This window comes from Amblyomma maculatum, chromosome 8 (genome assembly GCF_055883805.1).
Source record: "Amblyomma maculatum isolate TAMU_Amacu chromosome 8, ASM5588380v1, whole genome shotgun sequence".
NCBI classification, from domain to species: domain Eukaryota; kingdom Metazoa; phylum Arthropoda; class Arachnida; order Ixodida; family Ixodidae; genus Amblyomma; species Amblyomma maculatum.
In genome coordinates, this window is record NC_139351.1 from 50,680,393 (window position 1) to 50,708,182 (window position 27,790).

The window sequence follows — 27,790 nt, forward strand, 5'->3', positions numbered from 1 at the left end:
TCATGCCATAAAGCTAGTATTATACCACGACATTTTTTTCTGCTGCTAATGTTTAGGTTTTCTTTTGCACATCAATTTTTATTGTCGTTTTGCTTTGAGGATATTTATGAACGCTGTAAAGGTTGTTTTAGAATGCAAAATAGATATTTATGCGGTAAGATGCAGACGTCACGACTAAAGAAATGAAGAGGATAGAAATTGTTTGCTTTTTTAATTGCAAGGAAGATTTATTGGGTGCTTCATGCAGCCTTTAAATAGTTCAACCTTTTATTGGCCTTCTAATTGGCTTAGGAACAGGACGTGGCGCCAAAACTGGACGATTCCCACTAGACGGAGGTCGCCCAGTTCCAGGAGGCGGTCTTCGGGACAGTGAAGCTGGTGGAGGGACTTTAGGCTTTGTGGGTGGAAGTGGACGTTTAGGATGGGCGTTAGAAGTGATGCTCGAAGGCACGTTTTTTGTTTCAGTCTTCGCTCCTGCACTTGATGATCCGGCGGTTTGTGGGTGGGTTGATGGCGATGAATGTTTAGAAGCATCAGAAGTGCTGCTCGAAGGGGCATCTGGCGTCTCAGGCTTTGTTCCAGTATTTGAGGTTGCCCCATTTTGCGGAGATAAAGTTTCTCCAGGTGTATTTTCATTGCTTCCTCCCGAAGATAGAGGTGGTGTTTTCCCTGCTGCGTCGGGTGTTGGCATAGTATTTGGAGGCATTTGAGATTGTGAAGCAATAACAGGTGGCCCGTAGCCAGCACCTCCTCCTCCCATTCCTTGCCCATACGCTACATTGCCTGCCCCCAGTCCTCCCAGTCCGTTGCCGTATCCCATTCCTCTTCCACCAAAGCCACCCCCACCCAATCCTCCTCCTAAAAGCCCCCCCATACCCATTGCTCCACTTCCAAACCCTCCCATTCCCATTCCTCCGTACATCCCCATTCCTCCTCTGCCGAGTCCACCCAACAACCCACCTCCCAAAGCTCCTAGAGCTCCTGCTATCTGTGATCCTGTTCCGCTACTGCCTCCATGGCGTCCATACGATGACCCATATCCGCCTCCGTTCCCAAAGGAATTGCCGTAGCCTCCACCTGTCCCGTAAGAGTACCCTTGCATACCGCTCCCAATACCACCTTGATGTGGCTGAGGTGACACATAATCGGTGGGCATTCCGACTGGTGGTTGCTGTTCAGATGTCCCAAACTGAGAGGGCTGGGTAGGAACAGTGCCAGGATATGATGAAGGCTGCTGAAGAGATGTCAGGCCATTACCGCCGCTTGAGCAAATTCCCTTCTCGGCGTCAGGTTGGAAGGATGCGCTGATAGTGCATGTGCATCCCACACCACACTGGTCACCGCTTCCAGTCAAGATGCACTCCTAGGATATCAAACGAAAGGCGCGTCATGATAGTGAATAGGATATAATCTAAAAATATATATTTAGGGTGGGACTAGAGTTCAAATGATGTCACTCAGCAGCGAGCGCAATACAAAACGCTTTTACCACCAAGCCCTCTACCGCACAATTGTGACGCTGAAATTCATGATCATAATGAATACCTTTTCCCATAAAATCCTTTATCTCTTGTACATCACCTGCAAACGGATTCAGCTTCTCACACACTGCATGCTCTTCTCCCTTCATATAGATGCGCTTGGATGCCAATAAAGTGAGATTGCAAGAAGTCTTTACAGCGGGGCCTGAAAGGTTGTGAATGCTGAAAATGGCCTAAACAGGAACTATTATAAAGTAGAACGTTGAGGTAGTTGACCTTCAGACATAATGAAACACGCAGCTTAATAGATGACAACGAACAGAATATATATACATGTAGACAAGGACAATGCTGAGCGAACAGCGGGCTATTTATAGACCCACGGCTACTTCTTCCTTCCTCCCATATATACCTAACTTCGTCCAAAACTGTCCTCCCAGCAATACAAGAATTCACTCCCTTTCCTTAATAAGAAATCGGAAGGCATACTAATATTCAGCCACAGTTATCACCTGTCAGGTTTTACACATTATTTCTCAAAACCTCTATCATCATCATTTATTGAACCATTAAGGACCCTTTACAGGATATAACATAAGGGTGGGGAGGCGGCGTACATAAAGCAACACATGACCGAAGCCAACTATGTTAAAGCAAAAATCTAGTAAAATATATATATATATACTTAAACAGGGTGTCACACAACTTTCCCGATTATCTATTAAAATAGATAATCGGGAAAGTTGTGTGACACCCTGTTTGAATTTAACTCTGGCCCATTAGTAACAAGCAATCCATGTCTATATATATACATATATATATATATATATATATATATATATATATATATATATATATATATATATATATATAGAATGAGAGAAATAAGGACAATGAATATAGCCTGTAAAATAAAAAAATTGCAATCGAAGACAGCAAGGGACTTACAAACGAGGGTCTCAAAAGCGTCAACCTTAGGGTGAGGAAATAAATTTCAGACAAATTTATTGTTCAAAGCCAGAGAGTACACGTTCTTCAAGTCTGACAGGGTCATTTTTCCTTACACTATAGGATCTGATAATTCATTCCATGCCTGTATTGTTGTTGGTAAAATTGTTTTTTTTTTAAAGCAGACGTTGATTCATGTAGGCGCTGTGTGCTTAACCAATTTATTATTCGTCTAGATGACCATGCTGGTGGGTGAAGGAGAGATTGGCGCAGGTGCATCAAATGATAGAATATCTTTTGCAAGAAGCATAGGTGTGATGTCTTGCGAAGGAAGACCAATATGAAAAGATCTAGTGATGGCGTTATACTGCTTATACTGATTGTTTAGTCATACTTTGAAGATATAAAACGAGCATCGCGGTTCTGCACTGATTCTAAAGAATGTAAGAAGTAAGTATGATGTAAACACCAGAATGCTAATAAGCCCTCAAGTTTAGATCGTACGAAGGTTTCATATGCCAGTTTATGGACGGACGGGGGGGGGGCAATGATAATGGTCTTCTAATAAAGCCCAGTTTTTTGGAGCTCTCAGCGAGCAGTTAATGATATATTCGAACCAGTTTAAATTACTTGAGATTAATACACTGAGAAACGATACTTTAGTACTTGTGAAATATTGACTGTGTTAAAAGGCCACTGTCCAGGGAAAGCCCTTTTAAGCAAAGGAGCCCAGTGCTTCGATCAGGTACCGGTGATAGTCTGTGCAAAATGCTACAGTGACGCGCGCGCCGCAAAGCATCGAAAATACAATTCAAAGTTCTCTCATGCTCTCCTCCGGGAAGCCAGCTTCCCCGTTTCTTGCGCTGGCCCGACGGGCCACAGCAATGACGTACGTACCGCGAACGATGTCCATTCGTCCGTCTCGCTGACTGACGGGAGAAGGATGGGTGTCTACCGCTCGCAGCGCGCTTTTCCCTCACCACGGCCAGACTGAATCCAGCGGCGCGCGCTCCCTCGACTCAAGCTCTTTGAGGCAGCGGCGACATCGGTCATCATATATGCCCTTCCCTTCGTCTCCCTTCGGTCGACTCGAGTCATTCGTCTCGACACGATTCGAAGGCGCTGGATTAGAAGATTCCTCGGAGTCCCTCAGTCCTCACAGATTCCCGCTACCCTCGCGGAAGCTGGTATCTACCCTCTGGATCTTCTCCTCGCCCAGAGGGGAATGGCCCACATTGATCGTCCCAGCCATGCTCCAGATGGTGCCTCACTCCTAGCACGGCTGCACAGCAAATGTCATTCTCGTATGGGTAAGCTGTATACAGTGTACAGAGAAATCATTGGTCCCATCCCAGGTTTCTCAGTCCTGCCCCCTCCACCCCATCGACCCCCAATTCCTGTCTTTTTGGATATGGACGGTCACACCAAACGTCACACCCCTGCAGCTGCCTTCCAGCAGATAACAGCAACCCTCATCCTCTACACTCCTCTTTACGGATGGCTCGGTTCGACCCGCTACCTTACAAGCAGCTGTTGCTATGACAGCACCGCAGCTAGACCAGTCTAGGTCCGGCCGCCTTTCATTCCCTGCCAATACAACAGCTGCTGAGCTGGCCGGTCTACATCTAGCCGCACAGTTCATCGCTTCCAGTGTCCCTCCTGCACCTGTGAATGTTCTGTGTGACTCCAGATCTGCTCTGCAGCTCCTGACTATCTACCACGGCACTAACCTCTCGGTGAATATTCTCCGAGCCCATCTCCTAGCCCTTCAGGACTCGGGGTATCAACTGGCCCTGCATTGGGTTCCAGGACATACTGGAGTCCAGGGCTATGAAGAGGCGGATGCCCTGGCCAAAGCGGCGCACGACAACGGCGCCCCAGTCACTGAGGATGTCACACTTTTAGACTTTTCAAGACCCCTCTTGAGAAGGTCGATAAGGTCACTCCATCCTGACCGCCGTATCGCCGCTGGTGAACATCTCCAATGGCTCTCTGACAAACTTTCACGGAAGGACAAATCCCTCCTCCTAAGACTTCGAATAGGCTGCACGTGGACTCCGTCCCGCATGTATGCCTATGGCCTAGCTCCCAGCCCAGCCTGTCCCTCTTGCGGCAACACTGGCACACTGGGACCCTTGCTCCTCGTGTGTCCAGCCTCCGCTAGCCAGCGCCAGAAACTTCTGACTGGCTACCGGTATCTTGGTCTCCCTGCTGATACGGAAGGGCAATTGCTCTTCCCAGCTCGGAATCAACTTTCTGCTCACCGGCTCCTCCTGATTAATCTGGAGGAGTCTGGCCTCAGCTCTGTTCTGTAGGCCTGCATGGGCCTATAGTGCTCCGTGCGGAAATGGCGGCGACATATGCGGCGTCAGCAACCTCCCCCTCCCCAACCTTCCCCTAATTCGAACTTCCCCTTCCCCTGGTCACCAAGAGTGATGCCACAAAGATGGCCAACATAAGACGTGACCAGTATCCCCCCCCCCCCAAAAAAAAATAAACCATAGTCACTACCACCACCCCTCGACCGTTTTTTTTCGCGCTCGCGGAAAGCCACGCCACACCTCCCGCCAAACGCGGAGGAGGAAGGGGAATTTGTATTGCGGAGGCTAGACGACCTCGGGCAGGAGAGTGTAAAACCTTTGCGAGGGAACGGAAGGAGAAAGGCATGACAGAATCGGGTGATTGCGGTGGCTGTAACTGCGTTATTAGTTACTCTTTTCAAAAACATTTTGCGGCCTTGCGTTCTAGGGACGAAGTCTCACAGTCACCGGGGAAGAAAATATTTTCGACCGGAGTGTGGAGAGTGGGCTTTAAAGAGTATTGAAGTGGGTGACGTTAGAGCATTTGCGCAAAACATGCATCTTTCATTTTGAAATATTAAGCTGCATCAGCCACTTATTACACCAGTCCTCTATAAAGTAAGTCACCCTAAAGCACGTTCTGTCAGTATGAAACGAAACTCGGCGATAGAGGACGCAGTCATCTCCCAAGAGATTTATTGACGATGGACTACCACAGGGAAGGTCGTTAATATAGATGAAAAAAGAAGCGGACCAAGAACTGAGCATTATGCAACTCCAGAAAGAACCTTAGTTGAGGCTGAGGGATGTCCTCCTATGAAGGTGAACCGTAAGCGGTCGGTGAAGAAGCATGTATTCAAAGATAAGATAAATGGGTCCAAGCTGACAGAAGAAAGTGGTCGGTAGTGTCACTTGGTCTCTACTTTTACCAAGACGCAGAAGCGGCTCGTCTAGCCGCACTGGCAATTCTTTGTCTCTCCAATCTTTCTTTACGCCCTTCTTCAGTTTCCTCGGCAACACGTTTCCGCCTAATTGCATTCCAACAGTCCTGTTTGTTAAGTCTATGCTCCGCAGAAGAGAACTCAGAGTGGGACCTCGAGCAGCTAGCCTCGGAGTCGTCATACTAGGAAGTAGAAGCGGAGCGCTTAGCTGCGTACTTCTCACAGCGTTTCTGCAATCAGGCGGCATGTCCTTCGTTGGTTTCATATGCGCATCGCTCCTTCTGCTTCTCAGCCAGTCTCCTGGCCTTTTCATTGGCTTTCCATGTCGAAACTGATCAACCGAGTTAAAGCACACTGGTATATACCCGGAGCGAGCGCAGCTTCGACAGAGGAGTGAGCGTGTGTCACGGCGTTGCTAGGCGACGGACGAGCAGCTGCTAGGTGAGACGGCGGCACGAGGCCTTGGTAACTACCGCGCGATGGTGCGATGTGGATACCACGAAGAAACAAACGGTCCAGCAGGCTCAGTGTGGCTTCCGCAACAAATATGAATGAATGTTCGAATGAAGATCACTGGTGAATTCAAACAATAACGATTCATAAGAATATATTGGCTGTGATTTGATCAATGGCCATTTCGTGTAGAATTGTGGAAGCAACATCTGCAGCGAACGCGGCGGCTGTAGCATCTTTGAGTCACCGCGCCGCGTAGGAGTCGGCGGTGGTCCCGGCGCGCCAGCTATGCACCGTGTCACGTCACTGCCTCCTGGCGCATGCACAGTTGGCGCGGCAGCGGCACCGTGGAGTCACCCGCGGAGCGGAGGAATCAGCGGCGGCACCGACGCGGCTCTCCATCTGTGCTCTGTGGGACGTCGCTCGCTCCTCGCGCGTGCGCAGCTTGGCTCAACGGGGGCTGCGCGACGTGGCTCACCGATTAGCGTAGTGTTCGTTCCGCAACAAAACTACGGCCGAAACGGTGTTGATTAGCGAAGAGGAATGCGTTGTTATCAAAGGGTTCGGCAACTTGACAATAAATGTGTTCCATTAGTTTGCAGGCGACGCATGTTATGGATATTGGGCGACAAATTGATGGATCGGACCGGTTACTACTTTTAAATACCGGAAACACTTCGCTAATTTTTCAATCTGTCGGAAGAGCGTTTTGATCAAGGGACTGGGCAAATATTATCTGCAATGTGCCGCTGATTGGGAATTGCTTTAACTACCTTGGCAGAAATGCTATCGGTACAAGGGTGCTTGATAATTTCAGCTTGTCGATAAGCTTTTCAATACCTTCAAGGCCTGCTGGGTACTTTAGTTTGCATAATCTACGCTCTTCGCAGTGACCCGCAATGGCGGTTCCAGGTTGGAGGACAGTAAAAAATGAAGTTAGGTGCGCATTGAAGTGAAGAATCTGTGCGGCTATATATTATTAGTTGTCAGTGAAGCATCGTCCTTGTCTATGTGTGAGTGTTTCTTTTCTGTTTTGTCATCTTTACGCTCTGTGCTTCATCACGTCTAAACAAGACTCCCGAAGGATCAGTGTTGGAGCACTGCTTCGCTTACCACGGACAGCCCAAGCCATCATCGTAACGTGTGTATAAAGTCAATTACCTGAGTGGAAGCTGTGCTGTGTGTTGTGTTGGGTTTTGTGGCGCATAAGCAACTCAGGCTACCATGCGCCAAGAGTAAGGTGTTTTTATTTTGTAGATGAGAACTTTTAAAGTTTGCTTAAGAGGTTTGCCTCTTTTAGGAATTTAGAAACATGAGAAGTTTCTACCAGTGCATCTTCTCCCAAAAGAAGGCTAGGATGAAACGGGATTTGTTCATTGTAAAAACGTTTAAAGTATTTTTCCTTAATTTCTCAAGCGTAGTGCATGAAAGCAATATGTGATTTATTGTTAGTTCCTCTCCGCATTCCTCACATAGAGGTTGGTCTTCTTTCTTGAGAATAAGTTATGTGTTAAGTGTGGCTGTCTGATGCGAAGGCGACATAAATTAACTTCAATGATGCGTTTTTTGATGACAACATGATTTCCACTCCTCGATGAGTGGTTTGACGAGATGTAGTTTGTTGTTGATTTCAATATTCCATGAAGCCTGCCATCTGGCTCCTCGTTTTCTCTTAATGGATTTTAAGATATCTCTATGTGGTATGTTAGCTTGTTGTATTTTGGCATTGTAGGCTGCTGTGGCACATGCATCAGCTCTCTCATTGCCGATGATTCCAACATGGCTTGGTACCCAACATAGCTTAATTGATTGTCCGTGGGATCGTGTAGCTATCACATCATGTAGGATGTTTCCAATTAGAGGTTATGTAGCATTTATGTGATGTAGTGCATTAATTACACTGAGAGAATCAATATAAATTACGCTGTTTTCAATTCTTTTCTGTAAAGTTTTTCTACTGCCAATGAAACTGCATAGCATTCAGCTGTGAATAACAGAGCATTCGGGCAACCGGCCTATGTTCTTCTATTTTTCTTGTATTACTGCGCTTCCTACGTAAAGTGCTGTTTTTTACTCATCTGTATAGAATGCTGTGCAATCTTTGTACCTTTCACTTAGTGCGAAGAACACTTACAGCTTGTAATCGTGTGGTGTTCGTTTCTTACTAAAGGGTGCTAATGTGTAGTCGCACACGGTGGGGAAATGGTACCAAGGTGCCAGTGAGTTGGGTCTTTGGGCAGTGTCTGGAAGTGAGTCGAATGCGTTCAATCCCCGACATATCTGTTCAAAACGAAGACTTATTAGTCTGACTGCTCGGGGTTTGTTCTCAAAGACTGTTTTTCATGGGTACTTAGTAACTATAAGGTAAGACAGGCATTCGGGTATGGACCTTATTTTCAATATATATATGTGCATGTAAGCATTGTTCTTCTGTCTGAGAGAGGTGGTTCATTTGCTTCAACTTACAAACTATTTCCAGGAGACGTTCTATAAGCACTAGTTGAAAGGCGCAACCCCCATTTGTGAACAGGATCCAGGTGTTTCAGATAAGAGGGTCTTGCTGACGTAATCTAAGGTGGAGCGTATTATAGAACGGTAAATGTGTAGAATACATGTCCTGTTGCACCCCCAGTGCTTTCGTGACAGTATTTAGATATGTTGAGCGATTGGGATGCTTTCTTTTTTATGGTATTTATTTGCGGCAGAAATGTTAGCTTTTTTGCAAAAATAATTCCCGGGGATTTATGTTCGCTTTTGATAGGTAGCACAAACTCTTCCAGGTGTAGGTAAGGGTCGGTATGCAAGCCTCGTTTGAGTGAAAACAGAACAGAAATTCATTTCTGTGGTGAAAACTGCAATCCAATTTTGTCTGCCCATGTGGCTAGTCTATTAATTGTCAAGTGCACTTGCCGCTTGCATGTTGATATGTTAGATGACGCGCACGCGATCTGGAGATCATCAACATAAAGTGAATACATGATGGATTTCGGGATTATTTTGCATATTGAATTGATTTTTACAGCAAACATAGTAGTGCTTAAAATACATCCTTGTGGTACTCCGTTTTCCTACGAGAAGGTCCTTGAAAGTTTTGAGCCTTACCGTGCATTGAATGAAAGATTAGAAAGGAAATCCTTTAGGCAGTTCAACATGCTGCCACGTATACCTAGATCTGCAAGGTCGCGCATAATGCCAAACCTCCAAATAGTATCATGTACCTTCTCCATGTCGAAGAAGACGGCGATGCAGTGCTGTTTGTGTATAAATGCTTCTCGTATGGTATTTTCAAGCCTAACAGGGTGGTCTGTTGTTGAGCATGCTTTCTTAAACCTACACTGATGAATATTTAAAATTTTACGCGATTTTAGAATGAAGGTTAACCTGATGTTCAATATACTTTCAAAAGATTTGGCAAGGCAGCTTGTCAGTGCTATGGGCCTGTAGCTGCTCGGGGAGGTTGGCCGCTTTCCAGGTTTGAGAGTGGTACGATAAAAGCTTGTTTCCACCCAGCCTGAATCTTTTATTAAAGAATTTCAAAAGTGCTTCTACAGCGGAATCGGAAAGGTGGGCCAGCATTTCTTAGTGTATCCTATCGAGACCTGGGGCTGTTTATTAGCCGGAATACAGTACTCTATTTATTTCGTAATGAGTAATTTGGCTGCTATAGGGTTCATTTGTGCCACCAGTGGTTGGAAGTCAGTTGTTTTCTTCTGTGTTTTTGTAATTTAGGAAAGGCTGTGTGTGGTGAGAGGAACTTGACACTGCTTCAAAGTGTTGTCCTAGTATTTTTGCCTGTTCCACCAGAGTTGTTTGGTTACCCGGTGCTGTTAAGATAGAAATTTTAAATGGTAAAAATTTTCCATTCAATTTTGAAACCTGTTCCCACATTTTTTTTTGTGTAGTTGAGCTGTTTGTGGATGAGAAATATTTTTTCCATGAGTCTTTTTCAGCATTTCGCCGGATGTAGCGTGCCTTTGCTCTTGCTTTCTTAAAATCTATGAGGTTTTCATACGTTGGGAACCTAAGAAAGTTCCCCAGGCTTTGTTTTGTCTCTTGTTATGCCTCGCCACATTCTCGAGTGAACCAAACCTTATGCTTTTAGCGCGCAACTCCCGAGGATTGTGGCATAGCCAAGCGTGCCGCATTTATAAACAGTTTGTAAACCTTTCGTTTATTTTATCTACGCTGAGCTCTTCAGAAAACAGGTTTTCTAGGCTAGCTTCAGATTGCAAAAGAAGCCAGTCAGCTAAATCGACCTTCCATGGCGGCAGCTTTTTTTTTAGATTACGTTTGGTGATGATGTTAAGCTAATTAGGGCTGGAAGGTGATCGCTCCCGTATGGATTATCTAAACCTTCCTATTTAAGATCGTTCAAAACAGAAGGTGAGCAAAATGATAGATCTAAAACACTCATTTTTCTTGTGCTCGGAGAGCAATAGGTTGTTTCCCCGTGCTTAATTAACAGACATTGTGTGATAAAAATATATCTTCTATAATCTGTCCTCCTGTGTCATTTTTCTCACTTCCCCAAATAGGGGAATGCGCGTTAAAATCTCCAACTAACACGCACGGCTCCGGTAGTTGATTTAAAAGGTCTTCTAAATCATGGTGTGTTATTGTTTTGTGTGGTTCAATATACATGCAGCACACAGTCACTGTTTTGAATGAAAGTATGGTGGCTGCCAGCGCTTCAAACTGAGTGTTAAGTTTAGGTTCTTTAGCTGCAACATTATTGTTTACTACGATGGCAACGACACCAGAGAGCCGGTTGACACGCTCTCGGTCGCGGCGGAAGACATTGTATTTTCTTTGTATGTTTGTATATTGTGGACCGAGATTAGTTTCCTGTAGACACAATGCTACAGGTGAGAGTGAAACAAGAATGTCCTTTATATCACAATAGTTATTTAAAAGCCCTCTGCAGTTCCACTGGACTAAAAACGCCATTTTTTATGAGGAAAAGTAGCAATACTAAGTTTTTTTCTGGCCCGGTGATTTGGGCTTTTTCTTTTCTATTTCGCTCCAAAGAGTTCAGCCGCCTCCCTGATGTACACGGCCAAGGACGATCATCATTTGTTGTGTCCATTGCGTTCTCGGACGTTCCGTACAATTGTGCAGAATACACAGAAGCATTTGAGTTAGGCATCGCCATGGTAGGTAGGAAGTTCGCAAGGGTGAAGTGGTTGCAGCTAGCACAGAACTTGGTTAATTGGAGAAATATGGGAGAGGCCTTCGCCCTGCAGTGGGTATAGTCAGGCTGCTGCTGCTGATGATGATGATGATGATGATGATAGGGAAGGTCTTGAGGCCGGCTGACCTGTCGGGCCGTGCAGCCTGCTTTGAAGGTGGTGGAGTAGCACTAGCTCCATCCTGGGGGCGACGGCCCTGTCCGAGGCTGCCCATGTGTGGCCTGGGCGGATGTCAAAGACTGCTGTGATGCTGCCCCGGGTTTCTTCACAGCAGAGTATGAAGGATTCTGAGAAGAGGTAAGTATTTTCGCGCTTCCCTTAGAGTTAGGTTTTCTTGGACGTTCAATGTGAGAATATCCTTTTCTTGTTTCCAGGTTGGGCATGTGTGTGAGTACGATGCATGGCTGCCCTCACAGTTTATGCAACGAGGTGTTTCAACTTGATAGTTTTCTGCGGGATGCTCGTGTGAAGCACACTTTGCGCAGGTGAGTTGGCCTCGGCAGGTCTGCGAGCCATGACCATACTTGTTGCACTTAAAACAGCGACGTGAGTTTGGTATGTATGGTTTTAGTTTTATTGGTGTGCAGCCCACCTCTACATCTTCGGGCAGCGTGCTCGATGCGAAGGTAAGGAGTATGTGCTTGGTCTGTGTTTCTTTATTATCACGCCTGATTTTGGTTCTATAAACCTGAGGGACATTTCTTCTTCGCTGAAGTACCTTAGGCCATAGTCGAAAATGGCTTCACGCACTGTGTTCAATAAACGGTGTTGGGATATTTTTACTGGGCAGTTTCCAAAACATGTCACTTTTGAGAGTTTCTCGAACTGCTGATTCTATAAAACTTCCAAAAGAATATCGCCGTTTGGTAGCTTTTTCAATCTGTAGCCTTGGCCAATTGCCTCGGTTAGTGTCTTGGTAATCAGAAATGGTGAAATCAGTCTAGCTCACTTTTCGGTGTCTTCACTATGGATAACATGGAAATGTGGAAAGTTGGTGGTATTATTTGGGAACAAACTTCCTGTTTCATCGCTGCACCCCCGTTTTCGGGAGCGATCATTCGCATATAGAGAAGAAGCGATAAAAAAATGTTGTCTGTCCGGCCAGGGTGGCGGCCACCCACCACGGAGCCCAACAAGGGGACGGAACAAGAGCTTGTAAGGTCTTGCTCACGCCGTCCGTACACCCCGACTCTAACCAAATATGGCGTAACGCAGAGTGGTTAGCCACGCAAGGTTAACCCTAGCCGCCTGGAAGAAGGAAAAAACAGGAAGAGAGGAGATGACAGGAGAGTTGTGAGAAAGGAAATAGGAAACTGAAAGACAGAGGGGAGGACAGGAAAAGGCGACTGCCGATTTCCCCCGGTCGGGTTAGGCCAGAGGTCCTGTCTATGAGAAGTGTAGGCCAAAGTGGTGTGTTGCCTCCGCCGAGGGGCCTTAATGGTCCAAAACTTCGGTATAGGCTCAAACACCAGGATCCCCTTTTCTCCAGACACGACGATGCCACGCACGGCTAAGCTTGGGTGCTCGGGATCCGGGGTGTCGCACAAAACACACAAACATCTGCTTTAACAGGTGCCCATTGTGGGGCTAGGTGTAAGCTATATCCTTGCAAATGAAATTGATTTTGGTGCGCTTTTCTTTTCATGCGCAAAGCGTGGTTTCTTGTACCGCTCCGAGGCCCTTCCATCACACCGCCACATTCGCACCTCTGCTGCATTCTTGTTGGATCGCTATAAAACAGTCACTTTTTATTTTATTGAGTTTCTGCTTTTCTACTTTTAAGAAAGTGCTGTTGAGAAAATATTGGCGGCATAAAATAAACTGTAGTTCTTATAGAGACTGAATGTGTAACTTGCTGGGAATCACAAAGCCATTCTATACACGGTGAGACTTTCATTATGCACCTAACATAATTTTTATGGGAGATTAGTTGGTCCTTCAGGCATTTCTAATTGTGAGCTATTATTCGTTAAAATCAGCTCAGAAGAGCATAGGGCACGACTAAGGCTCGAGGTCACACAAGCGCCGAACTTTCCACTCATTTTTATTTGGTAAAATGCTGCTTGTATACTGATTGCCCAACAAAATTAAGAACATTTTTCAGGTTGTCACGTCGTCAAAAAAGTAACTCTGGATGGATTAAAGCTATTGATGGTACACTAACACAATTTTAATATCGGCCGGCTATCTCGGCAGCCTCCCCAACCTAACGCACAATCTGGTCCAGGCAACTGGTCATTACCGACCACAGGCAAGGCCCGGTGTGAACTGGTTTTACGTCCCAGAAGCTTGATCCTTGATTTTGCTTTCGCGCGATGGAGCGCCAGATTGCTTGTTCCTGTCTCGAAGGGTCTGTACTGATGTTCATTCAGGCGCTTATTCAGGCATCTACCCGTCAGGCCGACATAAACTCTGTTGCATGCGACGGGCTCCTCCACGCTCTCCACACTCAACGAAGCTCTTTTGGTGCACCCTGGTACACCGCACACGCTCGGCGGCTCCTGTTTACACACACGCACAAAGTACGCAATTTTATATCGGTCGAGAAGACGACGTTAAATCAGTACGACATCCGATCTTCACGAGGGGGCATGACACGTTGTGTGTATAAGGCACAAATACAACTCGGTCCCTGCGGTGGTTCTTCAACCCTGTTGCTGGCACGTGGTTCTTGTTCTTTCTCCAAGTAAAGAACACTCCTTGTCACTTCGCCAAAAAAGCCTTTTAACAAAATGACACGATAATAGTTTTTTTTGTAAAATTGTTAGGAAATCAATATATAAATGACATTTCAGCCAATTACTATCATTTGGAAGTTCACGAGTGAGACACGAGGAAACGCATGCGATGGACTTGAAACCGAAATTTAATGGGTGAAATGCTAATTATATGTTGTTTTCCAAGCAATATTAGGAAAGCTTATTTTCGTGTCACTTCGCTAAACAAGCTTTTGAGTGACAAGATGATAATAATTGCGAGATAGTTTTTCATATATAACACAAATTTATTAAAAAGTACCCTTTCTTTTCAAGAAAATAAACAAGATAAACAGCTGTGAAACAATTTGAGTGAGCTTTCTACTAATTTTTGCAAAAAAATCAAACGACAGACTGTGTCAAACGCCTTTTTATATCTAGGAAAACAACACGAGCAACGTTATTTTTATGCAAAGTGGAATTATACATTTGTGATTATATTAATACACCTGTGAAAGTTAATCTAATTTCAACAAAACCATGTTAATAAAGTGCAATTTATGATTCTCTTCAATATATGCTGTAACGTTTTCCGCAATTATGCTTTCAAAAAAAGCGTTTAGCACCCTTATACAGATATTCGCTGTAACTACTTGGTTAGTTTGGATCTCCATCTTTATCATTAAGTGCACAGTTTAACAATTATAAGTATACTTGAATAACAATTATCTTCTATAGAGTGGTTGATCAAGAGTCGTAGGTAAGTGCCAAGGACATTATTGTTTCCTTTAATTACCCGCGTCTGTATGCCATTAAGACCAACTGCTTTATTTACTGCCATTTTATTGACAACAGATCTCATATCGTCAGTAAAAACGTCATGAAAATAAAAGTTATTACACTCAATTTTCAGTGCACTTGAAGCAGATAAAAATAATGTACACTGACCGATAAGACTCGAGCCATTGTTGATGAAGTAATCATTTATATCATTAGCAACATGTGGAGAGATATCGGTGGAACGTTTTCCCGTTCAGTCTCAATTATATTCTTTCTTTCATTGTTGTTTTGCGTCCTGCTTGTTTTGCATAATGCAGCTTTTTTAATTTCTATTTATTGCTACTGGCTTATTCTGTCAATACCTAAACTGCTCGCAGTAATATTATTTTCGTTTTATTTTTCTTTCTCATCTGGTTGTATGAATTCCTACCCTCGAGATGAAAAAGTATGTCCCCATTCAATACAAATCCAATATTTATGTTGAAATATTAATGCTTTCAAAGGTATTGCGATCAAGTATGTTTTTAACCTTTATATAATAAAAACGGGCAGATTGCTTCGGATGACTTCGACAAGGTGGTAACATGCAGGCTCTTGGCAGGTAAATAGACGTGGGTCAATACCTGGCAACAACATCGCACGCACTGGCTCCAACTTTATGTCAAGGTTAACAGTATATGGTCTATGAGATTTCAGTTGCGGATCTATTTGTTATCTGAATCGTAGAATTAGACATTTTTTCATATTTCTTGATTGAAGCAGAAAGACAGTCATCACTGTCGCTTTTTGATATTGCAATATTGAAATCGGCGCAGATTACAATGGGATTGTTTGAATTCGCATATCGCCTCAGAATTGTTCGCATTTCAGAAATGAATTTCTGCACACTAGAGCTCAGAGGGCAGAAAATTGCATCGATTATGAGGCTATACTGAAGCTTAACAAAAAGGGCTTCAGTTGAATTGCTACCGAATTTACCTCGGAGCTGTAGTAGCGAAGTCCAGCATTTAGAAAAGAGGCAACGCCACCACAATGTCTGAAGCTACTTCTACGCAGTGATAGCATTTCGCAGCCCGGTACAAAAACCGGTCGCCCTTCTTTTTACCATGTTCTTTGACAGTGATGACGTCACATCAAAAAGAAAGCTCTGACAGGCAAACTGCAACATTACATTTTTGGCGGATGCTCTTGCGTTACAATGTAGAATAGATAAGTAACCAAATTTAAGCCTGGCTAACTCTATTGCAGATCTGGGAATGCCATCATATTAGACAACTCTGCTCAAGTCACCTAAGCATGTCCCGTGGAGTACATTTGTGTTACTGCCTTTGCATTCGAATTTTACCATCGCTCACCCAAGTGTATCTCCAGTCTTTTTTCTCTTTTTGCTGCCAAAGCCTTACCTAAAAGTAGTTTATACGTCGTACAAAGGCGCTAATTATTCAGGACAGGATCGACTTCCTCAAGGCCCAGTACACATCTGTTTAGCCGGATTTTTGCAGCTGCTTTCAGGACCAGATCCTCAACCTTTAGGGAGACAAACTTCACAATGATGTTTTAATTGTTCTTGTCTCGTGTTGGGACATGTTCTATGACTTCTATGTCTGCTTATTTATTATCTAATTTCAAGGAAGAAAAAAATGGTCTCCGTTGTGTGAAACAAGTTTTCCTCTTGTGGCAAAGAAATGCCCTTTATTTGCAGATTAGTCTTCGACTGTACTGCTGGAGATCAACAACCCGGTATAAAATGGTTATTTTCATCTTTTACAGGTGCATGGTCGTTTTTATACGTTACCATCTCGCTGCTGAATTCTTCAAACATTTCGTTCTTGAGTTCGATAGGCTGTTCCACACTGTGCAATCCTTTTCCACTTACACCTGTCAGGGCCTCTTTCAATCTCTCTTTCTTCTTATTGAATTCGAGCCTCAACTTCTGCAAATGGTTTTCCCAACTCTTTTATAGTGGTAGGTGGCTTTTCACCCATTCTTCAGAAAAAGACGCACTAAACAGAACGAAGGCAAAACTATTGGCAGTGGCTAAGCTGAGCTATGCCAGGCTATACGTAGCAAGAGGTACGCTTCCCTGGCTGAGCTTATTTGGGTCATTCATAGCCAGTAGTCACAACTGCCGCGGTCGCGCACTGCGCATGCCAGGAGTCCGTGAGGCGTCTCTTTCATTTCGCGCTTCCTCGAACGCCGCGCCATACAGCATGGCGAAGCAGGCGCAGTACAGTACCTAAGCGTAGCTGTGCAGTTGTTGCTCTCGCGTAACTCCAGGTTTGATCCCAAGGTAAGCCACGTCAATTTTCATAATTTTCTTTAAATTAGGTTTTGGGAAAAGGAAGGCGCCGTATATTGTTCATATGATGGTCTTTTCGTCTTTTTCCTTTTTAATTGGTTTTGCCAATGACTCGGTGTCCACCTTCACAACCAAAATTTCACACATTTTTAGCAGTGGCCATGAAAACGGTTTTGCTAACTGCGAGCGCAATGCATCCTTCACTGCACACCTTCAACCTCACAGCTTAGCTCTCACCTTCGCTTTAGGAAAGGAACCACCTTATTGCTACCTTGGCTGTCGACTTCTAGCCCAATGTGAGAACCAGGATTGGTCAAATATTGTACAATGCCGTAGCCGAAAACTGCCAATCAGTAGGCCACCTGCGGCAGCCGCATCCTCTTTCGTGGGGGAAACCACAACCTAAATGCCTTCTGCACCAGATGCCGATTGCCACAAAATTGTGTCTGCAGAAAACCAGCCTTTCCTAACGGAGCTGCAGTAGAGCCCGTCAATTCGCTTTTACTGAAGGGATTCTTCGTGCAGCAATTTCTCCCCCCCCCCCCCCCCGTATTCATATTGCGGTTGGAACCGGTATACCCCGCCCGACTAACTCGCTGCATGTTAAAAAACGTCCAACTCACCAGCAGTATTATTGCTTTGTGTTTCTTATCTCACAGACTTTCGTTTGTTGTAAGCCGGCACAAGAAATGAGTTGTGTTAGGATAGATCAGTGCGGGGCCTCTTCAGCTCGTTTTATTCTTTAAGCGCTTTTTGCCCTCTATCTATATGCGCGCGAGGGAAATGCAACTGCGTATGTGCGCATTTTTCATGGTGGAGCCTGATAATGACCACAGCGACAGTGAACTAGACACCGGCAGAGGAAGCCGCGCAAACGATATTCATTCGGAAGCGCTACTGCTGTGCTGTGTTTTGTTCCTGTTGGAGGGCAGCGTCAGCTATTCTAGTGTATACTTGTGATGAGAAGGAAATCTAATAGCATAAAGTCTGACTGAAACACCACCTTAGAGATGAAATAAATTTTCTGTATGACCCGTAGAGACAAAGAATTGTGCCTGCATGGTTTTGTTTTTAGCCCTGCCCCAGCACGCGACAGAAGCCATCCGACGAATATATCCGCAATGGAAATGAAGCATTGTCATGCCCGCTACACTGAAGAAGCTGCATTATGGAAGGGCCTGTTTGGGAACTGAAGAAAGCAATTTTGGGGGTGAGGTTGTTTGGCAACGAAATTGTGAAGATACATCACCGCCGAAGACTCATGGCGTGTTCAAACTATTAAATCGAAGCTTCAAGTGAATACCACCATTGACCTTAACGCAACGAGACTTGAAAATGAGAGAATACCCAGCTAAATGAGACCAGATTGCCCACCCGTGACATCTTTGCATTTCAAACTGATATGAGTCTCTGAAGTCGATTTATGGTGGGATAGGACACGACCAAATGAATTTGAAGCTGCTTTTGACAGTTACAAGGCGCCATGGTGAATAAGCATGCTAAATACTCTCTCAGTACTCGACCAGTCGTTACTCAGCTAATATCGACCAAGAACATGGGATGGCGTGCTGGACACAACGCTGTTTGGGTGACGTTTTTCCGGGCACCTAACGTAGAGTGTTTTACGTTTCTGTAATATAGCTTTCTCTGTAGCGCCAGATGGCGTGAGGTTGATCTCATACTGTCGCAACAACGTGCGGCAGCTTCATTGTTGCTGTAGATTACTGTAATCGCCTCACGCAGGTTACTTCACACTTTAAATTGAGCGCAACATAAAGCGGCATGAATTGTACACTGCGGTCACCACTATGTACGTTTGCCGCAATCGCGGCCGCCGAAAAGTAGTTATTTTCGAGGGCAATTCATCCCAATAAACTGAGTCTTTAAAACTCCTGTTTTGGATTCCACTATTACTTACTTCCGACATGGCCATGAGGCAATTTATTATCCCAATCTATTAGGACGCGCTCACAACATAATAAAAACTCATCAAATTCCTTGTAAAACCTCCTAATGCTATAACGTTTTTTTCGTGTATGTTTTCAAAGTTTTCGTCGAGCGTAAACCAACACCATTTCTTCCTTCACCTTTTATCTTTGAATAAGCACGCACTTTGAATAAGCACATTAGATTCTACTAAATTAATTAATATGCAAAAATTCATGTAAAAACAATAATGTAAATTTACCTTTGCCGGGCACTGTTGGCCATTAGCGTGATGAGGATTCCAAGGACTCGCCCTGAATATTCGCAAAGAGAAAACATTGAGCTCAGTCGCAGCCATGAAAGTCAGCATGTCGTCCGAGCGTTCATATCTCACTAGCTTTTCACTTGACCCATAGGTTTTCTGACAGTCGATTCTTTAACTACTAGCAGAGAATGGAGGTCTATGGTTCGTTCGGGTATGTTTTTCAACGCACGAATGGCCGAAGTATACTTCGGCCATTCACTTAGCAATTTTCTTTTAGAAGAAAAGCATGAGCAGAATTATTAAGTTTACTCGTGTGGCAATTAGATCAAAATTCTCTAAACACTCGTGTGGCAATTAGATCAGAATTCTGACTTTGATCTTTGCTCAGGGCAATGAATTAGCATATGAAGGCTGTGCAAATAATTTTTTGTAGGCCAATATGATCAATAGAATAACAAGGTATTGAATTACTCTGAGAAGCATTGCTTTAAAAACAAGCCTCATAGAAGAGTTTTATTGTCGGATTAGTCTAGGTACCTCGAGAGATTAATAGCTGAAAGCATATTAAGCTTAATCTTGAAGTGAGAGGAATGGAACAGGAAGTAAGGACTTATTCATTGCTCAGGTCGCATTTGGCAACGACCATTATAACAAATACGAGATTTCTCCAGGGGCTAAAACTAATGGCCGGCTACACACGGAAAGTGGGAGTTGTGCGGGAAAGGATATTTAGAGAAGAAAACAAGAAGATACATGATCACACGCATGCATGCAATAACTCAGCCCAAGCTTAATTTTTAATTACCTCTCAGCCTAATAGACCTACTGATCATCTAAAATGCTGAATGTGCTGACACCACCACCCAAAGCACAGAATGCCACGTTTAGTTACATGCCTATAGAAGCTGACCGCAAACCCTATTGCATATTATAGCTCACGACACTGTGTGAAATAGGAGCCGCAGGCAAGAGGCATTTTGTGGTGCAAATTTAGGCCCAAGTGAGCTATACGTGTTCGGCTCAGCAGAATTTCGGACAAAAAACTAATCGGAAACCCCCTTTCTCGTATATTCCTCGCGGCGCTATGCCTAATGCCGAAGTGGAGGCAACAGCTGCCAATTTGTGCAAACTAGTCCTATAACAAACCAAGCAAGTAAAAGATTCACCATGAAAACGCCTCAAGTAGCAACCAGCATAAAAATTCAATTGCCTAATAATTGCGCGGAGAATTATACCCAACGATAAACTGAAGGTGAGAAATGCTGGCATGTGCTTGCGTCGAGCCTCATGAAGACTGCAGCAATATAATACTGATGCATATTTGTACCGGAAAGTTCTTAAAATTGGTTCCGGTCATTATCTCGGAACAGTCTGATAGCCAACTGAAGACACCACGTGCTGACTCACGCAGGTTGGCACGCGGTACACAGGAAAGAGCATTAGTTATCACAGTCGAACATTTGTGTGTATTAATGGACTCAAAACGCTAGTTCTGCCTATTCACTTGCGGCATAACGGATCAAAAACCTCTTTACTGGTGGACTGCATGGCCAAATATAAGTAATGATTAGCTCGAAGTGCAATGAGCTGATGTGTGGAAATGATGAACAGAGCGAAGAAGTAATATATCCCAAGTTTATTCCTGCCATATCAGGCTCAAGAAGGATTTCCGGGTAATCACTTCAGTGACATTAAATAATGGCGAACGGGATGTAGACATTCTGAGATGCACGGATAACGTAAAACCATCAGCACGAAAGTAATAAAAATCTTCAGAGGGTTCTTATAACAAGGGGCAAATGCTTGGGACACTGTAACTAACATAAGATGTTGCATGCTCTGGCTTTTGGCAACACGTGCAACCAAAATAGCGAATAAGCAATACATCTACCGATCACATGCACTCATCTAGAAACTATGCAGAAACACCAAGTCCATTTAACAGCTGAAACACTTAAATGCCAAACCTGAGAGGTTAGCATATGCGTGGCACGTAAATACGACCAGCAGATCAAATAAGCAATAAGGTCGCACCCATAAGCATTTGTAGACAAAGTATTATAAAACACGTTTCGTAGTGTTTGCTCAAGGCACGTCAGTTAATAACCAGATGAAGGTGCGACTGTGTTGCTAATGAAGATTCGTACTACACATATTCAGATAAGAACTGAATGACAACTGTGCTTTCTTATAACTCTTGGAGCCCCGAATTTTTATTCTATCCGGAAGCGGATGTTATCTTCTGTACGTAAGTAAGAAGAGAAGACTAAATCGGGAATACATGTTCCATTTTGAAAACCTCGTACTGCAAACAGAACCTAAATCTGGTTAATAACTCGTTTCTTCATAAACTATGAGCATCTTAAGGCCTTCCTCATGTAGGTAGGAGTAACGAAGCGAACTAGAACTAAATATGACATTCAGGTGCATTTTTGCCGTAAATAGCTCCTATCTATAACTAGTTCTATCTTCTGCGCTTGAAAACTAATGACCAGCTTGAGAGAGGTTGCCGTAGCATGCACACTAAATCCTAGCATGGAAGATGCAATTCATAACACCCTTAGTAGCAATCTTTTTTTCAGTACTAATTTAGCGATTCTCTTCTTGGTTATTTGCTGAGATGCAATATGAATAATGACTAGCCGTACGTGGTACTGGGAGATTGCGTGTGTAGACTAGCTTGTAAACAAGAAGAGAAACTGTTAAAAGAAATCTCAAAGGGATGCATTTAGCAGAAGATCCTAAAAGTTGTTCTATGGCACTAGGCACGATAAGTTATGAGAGGCTGATTTACTAATTCCCGCGAAGCGTGAAGCTCATCATTTGTTTCTCTCACATTCCTACTTTTTTACGAGCCCAAGGAACACCCTTGCTCGACTGCTGGTGCTAGAGCTGTTAGTTTGTGCAAGAATGCATGTGCAGGAGAAAATATACGCCAATAATTTTTTATCTACATGCATTAATCTAGCTAATAGCAATGAATTCTTCTCTTGATTAACCTCGAAGAGCATTAAAACTAACAATTAGCCGAAAGCGGACCATGGTAGCGTGTTTCGATGAGCACGAACTAAACATCGAATAAGCATTAAATATTTAAACCATGCCAAACATCTGGGCCTGTCCCTTATAACGTAAACTGCCACGCTGCTCTGACACACAGTATCATTTGCGCCTCAAGATAGCTGCGCCGCGAATAATTGGCGGTGGCTTAGCTCAGCAAAACCAGAATATACGTAGCGACAGCTACCATTCGGCGATATCGTTGAGTACTCGTAAAACGGGAGGCATCTGCGGTTGCCGGTTACAGTGGCTAAGACTGTAAATGAGAATCTCTTGTTTAGAGGACAACTCTTACACAATGGCGTAAAAACTTACTGCTCGGAGGTTTTGGGCAGACTCTTCAGAGAAAGCTATAGCTAAAGCGTTGGATATCTCGGAGCACTAACAGTTGTCATGTCCCGTCATGTTGTAGCCTTTCAAACATAGAACACACTGAGATGAACTAGTTTTTTGTCAGATTCGAATTTTCTCATTGCCGATATGCGGGTCAGCAACCGAATTACGTATTTGGTTATCTGGTCCGTCTTCTAAGTTTCTTGGGACTCTCCGTGACGTTATTCTATCGGACCGGCATATATGTCGCTCCGTGTCTTGACGTCGCTGTTGAGCGACACGTTCTGTCCACTATTCATTCATTTCCGGCGCACGCTTAGCCACTCGCGCTTCATTCTCCCGCTGACGGGCCTCTTCACACCAAGCAACGTTTTCAGGGTCGTTCGAATCACCGAATTACGTATTTGGTTATCTGGTCCGTCTTCTAAGTTTCTTGGGACTCTCCGTGACGTTATTCTATCGGACCGGCATATATGTCGATCCGTGTCTTGACGTCGCTGTTGAGCGACACGTTCTGTCCACTATTCGTTCATTTCCGGCGCACGCTTAGCCACTCGCGCTTCATTCTCCCGCTGACAGGCCTCTTCACACCAAGCAATGTTTTCAGGGTCGTTCGAATCACCTTCTCGTAGCTGGCAAACATGATGCGCGTAGAGCACACGTTCACCGTGAACTTGCTCACCGAAGCAGGACGCGCGCAGCAGTGTACCTCGCTTTCATGATAACCGTCCATGCGGAGTCCTTGCTCGGCTAATCCCGCGAAACTCGACTCAGAGTAGCTTAGTGTAATTCTAGCTGCAAAAGCATAGCCGCGAATGGGTTTAAAAATGTGCGCCGAAACGACCAATATAACTTTCCTGTCCCAGTCATGACAGCACTGTGCTATCTCGCCTCGTGTAAAACTGCAACAATCTTTTACGCTGAGCAGTGACCACGGTCGTCTTCTTAAGTTTCATGTGCGGTGCTGCTTTATTTCAGCGAGCTAAATGCAGCATACGTATACGCCATTTTGACCAGTATGTCAAAGGTCTGAGGGCTTAATGTCTTGCGAGTCCCCAGACAGCGTGACAAAAAGAGCCGGTGTGGCATATAGGAAGCCACTCTTGCTGGAAATAGAGATCGCAGTGATGCCACATCACCGAACAACGAGACGCCAGACTAGCCTTCGAAAAGAAAAGGGTCATCACGCAAAGGTCGAAGCAGCAGCAGCTACTACGCCGGTGGCTGAAGCTCGTGAAACTTGATTCAAAGTTAGCTGATCACCTGCACGTTTATTTTAGATAAATTCGTCTATCAACCTGTGAATTAGACCCTTGTTGGCTCATTACTTGAAGTACACTATATAAAAACCAGTTATAGGAAGGAATTTGTTGACTTGTGGAGGTAAGTAGGACAGCTGCCTCAAACAACAAGTACTTCACATTCGAAGGGGTTGCGTAAAAACATCCCGAATCTTACATTTTAGGATAAATATTGAGGAGCAATCGAGTAGGCGGATGCTTCGAAAGCATTGTTTTGAGAGGTATGTATGAGCGACAGGGAGAGAAGAAAGGTGTCAATTTTAGAAACATTTCTGAAGCTACTAAACCCTACCTTTAAGCTGTAGGAAAGTGGTGCAGGATCACACTCGTGAGCTGAGCAGCAGGCGGGGGAATGGAATGTGCTTAAGTAGTCTGTATGTGCACACCAAGTAGAAGAAATCGAACAAAAAACCACCATAGGCGTGGCGAATGCCATAGCAGAGTAAGCAGGCACAAAATATTACATTCAGACACATTCGTGTTGCATTGCTACAAACCGCCATTATCCTTGCTGCGGCGAGGCAGTGGTTAGGCCACTTCAGTGGTGATTGCGAGGACGTATTCATACTCCCGGCCGCGGCAACCACTTTTTGAGGAAGGCTTAACAAAAGGCGCATGTGCGCTGTGCAATATTCATGTAGAATCAACCCTAGTGGCTGAAATATCTCGAGCAGTCTATTGAGGCCTCCCTTACATCCGATATTGTTTTGCGATATGAATCATTGTTAACGAAATGAAACCAAATCCTCTAACTAAACGCTCGGGGATAATATCTAAAGGCCGCCTGGTGACAGGTTCGCTGTCATGTGCCGTTCAACACTAAAAAGAAAAACGAGTGTAATTTGATTCAAGTTGTCTAATTCAGCAGCAGATCCTAATTCGTGACTGGTTAATCACTCTGGGCGCTCACTAATGACTTAATGGGTTCCGTACTGCTTGTATGCAAGAACTGGACATCAAGTATCGCTTTATAATGCATTAATTGCGGTTGTGTCGCAATTGAACTCAAGCATTAGTGCTTGCGAATCATTCCGCGACATATTGCCCAGAAGGAGGCATGTCGTTCAGGCATGTGTAAGGAAGTAATTAGGGTAGTGTTATTAGGATGTTAAGTATTTCTATGCTTTTTCGATCATCGTGTATATCCTGAGCGTACATGTGGTTCAAGCAAGACGGGACATCTTGCCTGCACTTTTATATATGAATGTATATATGTTGAGCAATGTATAAGTTGTCATTCTTGCAGTAAGAAATGGGTGCGCATAGTTGTTCGAGTCTCTCTGGATTGTTCTCTGCGCCCAGCATCGTCGATTGAATAATGAGAGATGAAATTATGCTATCCAGAGCTAACGACAACAAATTCATTCAAATTTATTCATATAGTTAACGATCTCCAAAATACTCTGTGATATCTCGAAGCACTGTAATGGCCAAACAAAAGGTGTATTGTGCTTGCACGTGCCGGCTATTAAGACTACTACAGTCGCAAAACATCACAATAATCTTTCAGATGCCCTAGTATAGCAACCAGCCAGCAACTCACTGTGCTTGCTTCGGGCACCAAATGAAATTGTCAGCTGGAACCTGTAATTTGTTCAGGCAATACGCAAACATGTATGCTAACAAAGTACAAAGCATGTCATTTTGAAACGATCCTACTGTACAACTGGCCTTGCACATTATTAAAGCTGAACTGTTTGGGGCGCTAGAGCAGGCTTGCTTAAGACATGGGCTTTCGCTTGTGCAAGCTTGAGATCAAACAAGAATCATTCGGTACGTTCAAAAAATTGATGTAGCTATCTCGTCCGGTCTGCGCCTGTCCTATGTTCTCCTCTCAAGTGATTGTCCCTTTTGCGCATCCTATTCCTTTATCCAGTATGAACTAACTCGCCTCAACAGCAAGTTCCAATTACCTAAATGCAATACCTCGTTGATTCCTCAGCATACTAACAATAATTGCCACATGGTGCCCCGATCTCCTTCCTTGTGCCAGCATGCCAGCCCAGCACAACATGTAATCATAAATTATGTGGTTAAACAGCTTGGAAAGAATTAAAGTTTCCTTAAATAACATAACCATTCAGTTGATTCCATGGGGCAAGAGAACCTTAACTGCTCGAGGCCTTGTGCTAATGGCCTGCTAGAGGGCGACGGTGGTAAAAGCAGTGGAGGAGGAAATCATTATTGCACGTTCCGTTCACATCTATCTTTGTAGAAACTACCCGTAAGCATCAAGGTTGGTAGCTAGATGGAGTCCTGAACTAGTCGTTAATGGAAGGCGGCAGTTGCCGGTTTATCCCCTCATGTTCTAGGATAGGAAGAGGGCGTATCCACGACAAATCCACCGTCCAGCGATTAAAGCTAAAACTCGCTCCGACGTTTTGGGACCGGCTTTTGTCTTCCGTGAAGTCATGACTAACGGAGAATAATGACAAAATGACGTTTGTAAATGAATCGGGTGTCTTGTTGGAAGGGGTTTTAGAGCTTTTGACTGTGTACCTGAGTTCGACAATTGTCGGTTGGAGAGATAAGGTATATCTACATAAATCGGGGATTTGCATCGGGTTCCCTGTTGCACCCATTTTGAGTAGTATTTTTTTAGCAATGTGGATCGCGTCCTTAGCCAGAGGTTGGAAGGTATGCACAAAAGTATATTTCATTATGTGGACGGTTTGGTGGTTTTCATTGACAGAAGGGGGTTTAGTAAACGCATGGTGAACATCTTAAAAGTCTTGAAGGACTGTGGCTCAGGACTCAAATTTACCTTAGAAGTTCCTAGAGAAAATAAGTTACAGTTTCTTGATCTAAAGCTGCACTTTATTCACACACATGTTTGTTGGCAATACTGCCCTAGATAAAAAAAAACACTGCTCAATCACAGCTCACAGCATTCGTAACTAGTTAAAAACGGAATAGTGGTTACTTGTCTCAGATCCTGCCTTGCAAAATCATACCCACATGTTCTCCCTGATAGCTTCAATATCCAAGTTTCTAAATTGTCAAACGCAGGTTACCCCAATAATGTCATTTCACACTCATACAATAAGTTATTGAAATGGGTCAATTGCCACGTATCATCCGCTCAAGTGAACTTGAAGAAGCGTGCTGTCATCCCATACATCCATCGCCTGTCACACGGGTTATAACACGTCGCACAAAGATATGATGTAGGAAGAGCCAATCCGCCCCTTTGAAGTTAGGAAAATTAACTCATCTTGTGCAAAGAAAGGCAGAAAATGTAACCAATGATACCCGCACCTGCAAAATAAAGCATAGAGCAAGGTTTGTGCGCTACGAATCTGGTGTGGTGTACAAAATTCATTTTCTCTGCGGTTTGCTTTACATAGGGCACAGTTTAAATATTCGACTTCGTGAACACAAAAATGATAGTTCTTCTGGGGTGAGTGAACACCTGCGAGAGTCTAACAATTGCAGTCCTATCTATGAAGATACACAGATCTTATTTCGTCATCATCAGCAAAGAAGCAGAGAGGGGATGGAAGAGTTCTACATTGCATCATATGGTAACTGTGTAAACAAGCCTTCGGTTTCACTATCTAAGAGAGAAATAGGATATCTGCGAATATTTTGACATTGTTTTCTTCTCCTCGATTTGTTAACTGACAGTATCGTTTGTCCATTAGATACTTGTTCACTTAGACCTTCCCTATACTGCTCCGAAAACCCCGATGTCAAGTCTCGCCTCCGATCCGCCGAATTTGTTCGTCTACCACCCCAAGCTGCTATTTATGTCCCGCTGGCCCCGATCCCCGCAGTTCCTGACGGCACATACGTCACTTGCCCAATTACCGATGTTG

The 27,790-nt window shown here is 44.2% G+C and overlaps 1 protein-coding gene across 1 annotated transcript in view; it reads right to left on the reverse strand.

The window, feature by feature from the left end:
- Nucleotides 1-206: 206 nt before the first annotated feature.
- The window catches only part of LOC146181142 (uncharacterized), a 34,613-nt gene continuing 7,029 nt past the window's right edge, over nt 207-27,790 (reverse strand). The window contains exons 2-3 of the mRNA XM_084576274.1: nt 19,276-19,327; nt 207-1,363 (exon numbers count right to left, since the gene is read on the reverse strand). Coding sequence (XP_084432400.1) covers nt 260-1,363; nt 19,276-19,327 — 1,156 coding nt within the window. The 3' untranslated portion in view covers nt 207-259. The remainder of the gene's footprint in view (nt 1,364-19,275; nt 19,328-27,790) is intronic.